The sequence below is a fragment of the Arachis ipaensis genome, chromosome B02 (assembly GCF_000816755.2).
Source record: "Arachis ipaensis cultivar K30076 chromosome B02, Araip1.1, whole genome shotgun sequence".
In the NCBI taxonomy this organism is placed as follows: Eukaryota; Viridiplantae; Streptophyta; class Magnoliopsida; order Fabales; family Fabaceae; genus Arachis; species Arachis ipaensis.
This window is the reverse complement of record NC_029786.2, coordinates 46,126,393-46,135,679: the sequence shown is the minus strand read 5'-3', so window position 1 is coordinate 46,135,679 and position 9,287 is coordinate 46,126,393. Positions and strand designations below refer to the sequence as shown.

At 37.5% G+C, this 9,287-nt stretch overlaps 1 protein-coding gene across 1 annotated transcript; it reads right to left on the bottom strand.

Moving 5' to 3' along the window:
• Positions 338 to 1,728, bottom strand: LOC107627220 (late embryogenesis abundant protein D-7). The gene is made up of 3 exons (XM_016330073.2): positions 1,540 to 1,728; positions 1,280 to 1,414; positions 338 to 676 (listed from the first exon to the last, which is right to left on the bottom strand). Exons 1-3 carry the CDS (start codon positions 1,579 to 1,581, stop codon positions 599 to 601), a joined length of 255 nt encoding a protein of 84 aa, XP_016185559.1. The 5' UTR covers positions 1,582 to 1,728; the 3' UTR covers positions 338 to 598.

Genomic DNA, 9,287 nt, shown 5'->3' with positions numbered 1-9,287 from the left:
CTCTCTCAATTGGCGGTTTCGTACACGTAGATTCATCACTAGGAACCATCCTTACACCAATATTTAGAAAGCCCCCGATGAAAATTTTGCCTATACGAATATGCTATGAAATTATTCAAAAAGTGCATAACGTAGAACAAGCAAAATCAAGAGGCATTTAGTATATGCAGAGAGATTACAAGTGCCATATAATTATCATGAGTATATTATTATAGACAATATATTATTATAAACAGTGTATTATAAATCTCAAGTATAATGAGATATACATATTAAAGAAATATTAGTGATAAAATTCTTTAATCTTTCTTCTATTTTATTTCTACATTTATTTTTTTCCTTTACAACAAAATACACACAAAGTATATGACTGAATGCTAGGTAATTGCGGAAACTTCATCATTAATTTAAGCCAAAAAAAAAATAACACAATCATTCCAACAGGAACTAACTTTCCATAACTTAGTACCACATCAATTTGAAATATTTATCTAGCCAACTAGTTAAACACAATATTTCGTTAAAAAGGGTTATGTATGATGTATAAAAGTATTTTCCATTTGAAAGAAACTATCTAAAACAATCAAATGGGATCCTTTCAGTTTTTATCCATCCCAAGTGTGTGCTTCACAGTGTCCACAGCACCTTGAGCCATGTTCTTCACTTGCTCCCCAGTCTGCAGTAAGAACATATAGTTTCAACAACAAATCATTTTGTACCAAAATAAATATAAGAGATGAAATAATTATTCCATTGCATGATTTTAAATGATGAATTACTGTAACTGCAATTGTGACTATAATTATTTCAACTGCGCTGTTTTTTTTCACAATTTTCTATATCACAAAAGAGTATACTAAAAAAATGATCCTTAAATAAGTTTGGCACCAACAGAAAATTGCAAAAAAGAAAATCTTTCACAGTCCCACAAAAATAGATGTGATAAAATGGTCCAACAATTAATTCTTCTCTATTTTCATTAAAAGATTTGTTTACTTGAAAAATTCAAATGTGATTTGACACAATTAATTATACAGTGTCTTCTCACATGCCTAAATTTTCAACTACTTGAGACATATATAAATGGTGGAATCCATTCTTTCACCTCTCACCTGTTAGACAAATTAGGCACAAATTGTGTAGACACCATATAATTTTGCTGACGATATATCATTGGTTCATTATGTGTCACAATTATTTACTTAGTTGTCAATTGTGATTTTGACCATAACTATAATTTTTAATCGTCCAGTTTTCTTTTTTAGAATTTCATAGTAACCTGTTGGAGTAAACCAGTAGCTTCCTCCTTGTTTTCTTCACGAGCCTGTCCTGTTGTGTTGTAAGCTGCTTTAGCCCTATCTGCAGCTGCCGAAGCTGAATCTTTAGCGGCTTGAAAGTTTGCTTCAGTTTTGGCCTAATAAAACAAATGAAGATTAATTAACTAGCACATGGGATGGTCTCTCTAACATTATATCCACAGTATGCAACAGGATACCCTCAAAAAAGAAGAAAATCACGAAATTTAAGTTTGTGGTTAACCTGAGCTTGGCCTGCATTGAAGTTTTGTTGTGCACTAGACATGTTTGTTTGCTAGACTTGAAAACAAGTAAGAATACAATAACAATTGATCTAAGATAGTGGTCCTATAGTAAATGTTATTGATGAAGTTCTACAAGGTATTTATTGTTGTTTTGGTCTTCATTCAATTTATCATAGATGCATAAATGTAGGATCCTTCATTTCATTAGTCACAATAAGCTAATATTTTGGCTTTTAAAATGGCCTCTAAAATGAGAAAATGGTGCCAATCCAAGTTCTTTTTACTAGGAGTTAATCAATTACCCTGCATTTAATAATTCAGAAATAACTTTTTATATATAATCCACCGCACTCATTGAGTCGCGGCTTTTTTATTTAAATGTGCATGAAAAATGTAATAATTCCCTATATACGCATCTCTCAAAAGCTTGATCAAAATCCGCATGACTGACTCAGGGTTACCGCATGCGAATTGGAATCAGCCTACATTGTTCGGGTAGCGCATGCGAGTTGGGACTGACATGACAGAGATAGAAGGAGGGCAGATTTCGATGACTGACAAGCCATTTCTCAGTCCCTGCATCTGCGAAATGGCAATATCGTGGATGACTGACAAGCTATTTCTTCTTCCACCGCCATTCCTGTTCCTCATCTTTCTCATTCTCCAAAAACACCACTTACTCCTCTCCCCAATCTCAAAAGACCCTGACGAATGGATTTTTACTAGTAAAGAATTCACAATAAATTTTCGTTGCTAGTATAGTTTCTAAACCAACAAAGAATCCTTTCATATAGAAATGTGGTTGTCACTTAAGCAAACCCAATAAAAATAAAATGAAGTATTTAAACCTCGGGTCATTTCTCAAAAAATTGCAGGGAGGTGTATTTATTATTGGTTATGGGAGAGTATATATATATATATTTTTTTGGTTTTTGGAACAAGGAACAAGAAAAGTAAATTGCAATGAAAATCAAATGATAAAAAGGTCTTGGCAAGATTTGGTGGTTAAGGATCTCTATCTTATCACTAACTACAACATGAGAATTGGCAAGGATCAACCTCATTAAATCATCCTTTAACTAGTAGTAAATGAAAGTTAAATGAGCTATATCAATCCAAGTCCATAAATCCTAACTCTCCACCAATTCAATCAGTGAGAACTAGAGTTAATGGCTCCAATCATCAATTACTTGGACATTAGTAACTCAAGAGTTCCTAAGTTATCATCCCAAGCCAAGAACATAAAATCCTACTCTAACATCCTTCCAAGCATTTTATCAAACACTTGGTAGGCACAAAATAAAAGCACAGAAAAGTAATAATAGAATATAAGATCTAAAGCCAACAATTGTAAGATCAATGATAACAAATAAAGGAAAAAGCAATAAACATGAAATATCTCAAATTGCATTAATAAGGGAAAATCAAATCTAACATGAAGAGTTCATAAACAAAATTGGAGAAATAAATAAATCAACAAGAGGAATAGATAAACTAAACAACTAGAACAAATAAGAGTAGAAGAGAACTTAATTAAAGCAAAGTAGAATTCCCAAATTAAGAAAAGCTAAACTAAACTTAAAATCCTAACCTAGAGAGAGGAGAGAGCCTCTCTCTCTAGAAACTACATCTAAAACCTAAATTGTTGTGAATTGATGAATGAATGAATGATTCCCTTATTCTGCAGCCTCTATTCTATGTTCTCGGACTTAAAATTGGGCCAAAAAGGAGCCCAGAAATCGTCCCCAGCGCTTTCTGCAGCTTTCTGCACGTGGCGCATGTCACGCATACGCGTAGGTCACGCGTGCGCGTCATTTGGCGAAATTCCTTGTCACGCGTACGCGTCAGTCATGCGTATGCGTCGTTTGTCTTCTGCGCTAGGCACGCGTGCGCGTCACCCATGCGTGCGCGTCGCTGCCAGCTTCTCAAAACTTCATTTTTCACGTTCCTTCCACTTTTGCATGTTTCCTTTCCATCCTCCGAGCCATTCCTGCCCTATAGAGCCTGAAACCACTTAACACACAAATCACAGAATCGAATGGTAATAAAGGATAGTTAAAATTGACAGTTTAAAGGCCTAGGAAACATGTTTTCAACTACCTCATAGAATTAGGAAGAATTTGTAAAACCATGCAAATTATATGAATAAGTGAGTAAAGAATTGATAAAAATCACTCAAATTAGCACAAGATAAACAATAAAATAGTAGTTTATCAATCTCCCCACACTTAAATATTAGCATGTCCTCATGCTAAGCTTAAGAGAATCAAAAGAGTGAAGGCAGAATGGTGGAACTTATACAATGCAACCTATCTAAATGCAAGCTACCTACATGCATCATGCTATTCTAATTACTATCTATCTGTATATATAAGCATACATGTGATCGAATTGAGTCAAATTTCCAAGAAATCATATATACACAATTAAGGACTAAATCAATCATATCAAAACACATTCACAATTGAGTTTGAGTTAATCAAAAGAGTGCAAGACAAGCAATGATCAATTATGGACATATGGAAATGAGCCATTGAACCCTCATTGGAATTGTACATGTACTCTAATCACTCAAGTGTTTGGGGTTTAAACAACTCAACTCTTTCCTAATCATGCTTTCTAAAACTTTGTTTTTCATCTAACCAGTCAACAAATATTAAGTGTACAAATGCAAACATCATGAGGTCTTTTCAAGGTTGTAATGGGGCTACGGTAAAGGTGAGGATATATGTATGGCCAAGTGAGCTGTAAATTGAATCTTTGACTAATCTAAGCTCTCACCTAACACACACACACTCTATGTACTTCTAAGATCATGCCTAGCTACCCATAATTCCCACTTTTGCATCACATACTCATGTACCAAATTTTTCTTAATTTTATCACATATGCATTGAATATTTTTGTCCCCTTATTTAATTACTTATTTGTTTGAATATTTTTTTTTGATTAAAAATATAAAAGTAAACATAACATATCAATGCACATGGATATTTTATTTTTCTAGTCTCACATGAGTAGGTACCCAAATTCCCAATATTTTGTCAATGAAACACTGTACACTTTCATCAACCTAAGTTCCCACAGTTCTCCACACTTAATTGACACACAATCTCTAACTTAAGCTAACCGAAGATTCAATTTGGGGTAATTAATTTATTTTTTCGCTTAAGGCAAGTGATGTGGTAAAATACAGAATAAATGGGGATTAGAAAGGCTCAAAGTGGCAAACAAGGTTGATTGAAAGGGTAGGCTATTTGGGATAAGTGAGCTAATGACAAATGATGGCCTCAATCATATGCAAGCATGTAAATACACTAAACAATGGACATATAGAATGAAACAAAGCAAAGTCTGCAATCATAGTGAAAAAAATACACAAGAATAAAATATGATGGTTAAATAATGTAACCATGTAATTAAGCTAAAAAACTCACGGATTGTGTGTTCTTTGACTCAAAAACCATATTCCAATTACATATATATCATGCAAGTTACCAAAAGGTGTTAACTCAAATCAATGTGAATCTTAAATGCCTTTTCTAAAAATAAATATATTTCTTGAAAATGTCATCAATTGACCAACATTTATTATATATATATATACTAAATAAAATGTTGTGATTATGAAAACTAGAAGTTTTTAGTTTACTCGCTATTTTCAATCAAATCAATTTCTCATATGCTAAAAGGGTAAACTAAGCTCAATAATCCACATTTTTCCATATCACAACTAATAGACTAAAAGTGCAATTCAAGCTAAATATCTAAGATATATACAGCCCAAAGTGCAAAATACAACTAAGTAAATATAAACAAGAGTGCAATAAAATAGAAATGTGCAAGCACTAAAAGAAAAATAAAATAAAAGAAAATAAAGCAAAGTACAAAATAAAGCAAAAAATAGGATAAAAAGTCTAAAATAGTTCACCAAAATAAAATCCACCAGAGATGACGACCTCCCCACACTTATATCATAGCATCGTCCTCGATGCTCTAGTCAAGCCGGGTGTGAAGGAGCATCGCCTCCTGAAGGGTGTGCTGCTGGCTCTGTGGGCTGCTCAAGCTGGGGCTCCTCGTGCTGTGCCTGCTGTTGGTCTGCCTCCTGTGCATCCTCCTCATGCGCATCCTCCTCCTCCTCCTCAGAGTGCTCCGATGGTGTGTCAGGCTCGGAGGGGATGTCAGTATGCCCAGTCCTTATCATTAGCTTCAGACGACGCTCAAACTGCTCAATATGCCGCTGAGTGTAGCGCTCCATCTGATCAATGCGCTCGAAGAGGCGGTGCACTAGATAGTAGACAGGCTGAGAGGCGGATGAAGGTGCGGGGGATGCGGAAGTGGCCACGTCAGGAGAGGCAGTAAGAGAAGGTGGTATGTGGCCCATAGCTTCGAACCGCTTGCCATGTGGAATAATCTTTTTGCAGTCGGCAGCCGGTGGCTTCTCATCCTCAAACTCCCAAGGCACCTCAGCTCGGCGGGCCATCTGGGTAATCAGATAGGGAAATGGCAGGGTGCCTCAAACATGAACCCTAGCCTTGTACTTCCTGATGAACCGTGGAAGGTATAGTTCCTTGCCTTCCATAACGCACCAAATGAGAATGATCATAGTAGCCGGAACCTCTGACTCGTGAGTGCTAGGCATAAGATAGTTACTCAGTATTTGCTACCATAGCCTAGCCTCATCATTAAGATAGATAATCTTGATGCCCTTTGGAGTTACCTTTGACTTACCCATAGCCCAGGGAACAGCAGGATCAATGGCTATGGTGCGCCTCACAGCATCCCAATCAAAGCTCATAAACCTAATGGACTCCTAAGGGAGAAATTAGAACGTTGAGGGAGAAGAGGCACGCGAGTGAGCTAGGGTTCTTGCGTCAGGGGGTTAATGAAATCGAATCCACGTGTACGCGTGGATCACGCGTGAGCGTGGATGAGGCAAAAATGCATCGACGCGTACGTGTCGTGGACGCGAACTCGTGAATGGGGGTAAATGAAGATGACGCGTACGCGTCGACCAAAATTGTGCTAAACGCACAATTCCAGCGTCATTTTGGCGCAACTCTCTATTCAGATTGAAGGGGCCAAAATGTTGCATGCGACGCGTGCGCGTTGCGCACGCCCACGCGTGGTTTGCTAAAAATGAAAGTGACGCGTACGCGTCGGGGACGCGTACGCGTGGGCCAAATTATGCGTTTTACACACCAGTCGCCCGATTCCATCATAACTTTCTGTTCGTTGGATTGAAACGCCGAATTGATATCGACGCCTACGCGTGGCCTACGCACACGCATGGGTCAGCTTTTTTTCTTTTTTTTATACAGAATGCAGAATGCAGATGCTGTTGCAGACATGATGAATGAGCACTAATAAAAATAGGATAAAATAAAACTAAGAAGAACACAAAATAAAATAAAACTAAGATTGAAAAAGATCGATCATACCGTGGTGGATTGTCTCCCACCCAGCACTTTTAGTTAAAGTCCTTAAGTTAGACATCTGGTGAGCCCTTGTTATGGTGGCTTGTGCTTGAACTCGTCTAGGAATCACCACCAATGTTTGAAATTCCAATAGCTTCCGAAGTCCCAAACTAGGCACATAAAGCCTTCGAGCAAGTTAAAGCAAGTGACAAGGCTCCAGGTGTGTTGATGAGCGGATAATTTATACGCTTTTTGGCATTGTTTTTAGTATGTTTTTAGTAGAATCTAGTTACTTTTAGGGATGTTTTCATTAGTTTTTATGTTAAATTCACATTTCTGGACTTTACTATGAGTTTGTGTGTTTTTCTGTGATTTCAGGTATTTTCTGGCTGAAATTGAGGGACTTGAGCAAAAATCAGATTCAGAGGTAGAAGAAGGACTGCAGATGCTATTGGATTCTGACCTCCTTGCACTCAAAGTAGATTTTCTGGAGCTACAAAACTCAAAATGGCGCGCTTCCAATTGCGTTGGAAAGTAGACATCCAGGGCTTTCCAGCAATATATAGTAGTTCATACTTTGGCCGAGTTTAAATGACGTAAAAGGGCGTTGAACGCCAGTTCTACGCTGCTGTCTGGAGTTAAACGCCAGAAACACGTCACAAACCAGAGTTGAACGCCAGAAACATGTTACAACCTGGCGTTCAACTCCAGAAAGAGCCTCTGCACGTGTAACATTCAAGCTCAGCCCAAGCACACACCAAGTGGGCCCCGGAAGTGGATTTATGCATCAATTACTTACTTCTGTAAACCATAGTAGCTAGTTTATTATAAATAGAACTTTTTACTATTGTATTAGACATCCTGGATTGTATTTTTGATCCTGTGATCACGTTTTGGGGGCTGGGCTCTCGGCCATGCCTGAACCTTTCACTTATGTATTTTTAACGGTAGAGTTTCTACACTCCATAGATTAAGGTGTGGAGCTCTGCTGTTCCTCATGAATTAATGCAAAGTACTACTATTTTTCTATTCAATTCAACTTATTCCGCTTCTAAGATATTCATTCGCACTTCAACATGAATGTGATGAACGTGACAATCATCATCATTCCCTATGAACGCGTGCTTGACAACCACTTCCGTTCTATCCTAGATTGAATGAGTATCTCTTGGATCTCTTAATCGAAAACTTCGTGGTATAAGCTAGATTGATGGCGGTATTCATGAGAATCCGGAAAGTCTAAACCTTGTCTATGGTATTCCGAGTAGGATTCTGGGATTGAATGACTGTGACGAACTTCAAACTCCCGAGTACTGGGCGTAGTGACAGACGCAAAAGGAGGGTGAATCCTATTCCAGTATGATCGAGAACCTCAGATGATTAGCCGTGCTGTGACAGAGCATTTGGACCATTTTCACAAGAGGATGGGATGCAGCCATTGACAATGGTGATGCCTCCAGACGATTAGCCATGCAGTGACAGCGCATCAGACCATTTTCTAGAGAGGATCAAAAGTAGCTATTGCCAATGGTGATGTCCTTACATAAAGCCAGCCATGGAAAGGAGTAGGACTGATTGGATGAAGACAGCAGGAAAGCAGAGGTTCAGAGGAACAAAAGCATCTCTATGCATTTATCTGAAATTCTCACCAATGATTTACATAAGTATTTCTATCCTTATTTTATTATTTATTTTCGAAAACTCCATAACTATTTTATATCCGCCTGACCGAGATTTACAAGATAACCATAGCTTGCTTCATACCAACAATCTCCGTGGGATCGACCCTTACTCACGTAAGGTTTTATTACTTGGACGACCCAGTGCACTTGCTGGTTAGTTGTATCGAAGTTGTGATTGAAAAATAATTTATTAAGACGTGCGTACAGAGTTTTTGGCGCCGTTGCCTGAGATCACAATTTCGTGCACCAAGTTTTTGCACAACACCAAACTTAAATTGTTGCTTGTCCCCAAGCAACTGAAAATCAAATAGGATAAAAAGAAGAGAATACACTATAAATTCCAAACTATCAATGAAACATAGCTCCAACAGATGAGCGGGACTTGTAGCTTTTTGCCTCTTGAATAGTTTTGGCATCTCACTTTATCCATTGAGGTTCAGAATGATTGGCATCTATAGGAACTCAGAGTTCAGATAGTGTTATTGATTCTCCTAGTTCAGTATGATGATTCTTGAACACAGCTATTTTATGAGTCTTGGCCGTTTAAGAGAGGTCATGGATTCATAAGACATTCATAACTTTAAGACATAGTTACTAACTACTAATGATCATGTAATAAGACACAAACATAGATAAGCACTTAACATA

Excerpts from the sequence above, each read along its gene's own strand:
- LOC107627220 (XM_016330073.2), bottom strand. The coding sequence starts at position 1,581 with ATGTCTAGTGCACAACAAAACTTCAATGCAGGCCAAGCTCAG. Across the intron at positions 1,415-1,539 it reads TCAATGCAGGCCAAGCTCAG|GCCAAAACTGAAGCAAACTT; the intron begins GTTAACCACAAA and ends TTGTTTTATTAG. Across the intron at positions 677-1,279 it reads CTACTGGTTTACTCCAACAG|ACTGGGGAGCAAGTGAAGAA; the intron begins GTTACTATGAAA and ends TTCTTACTGCAG.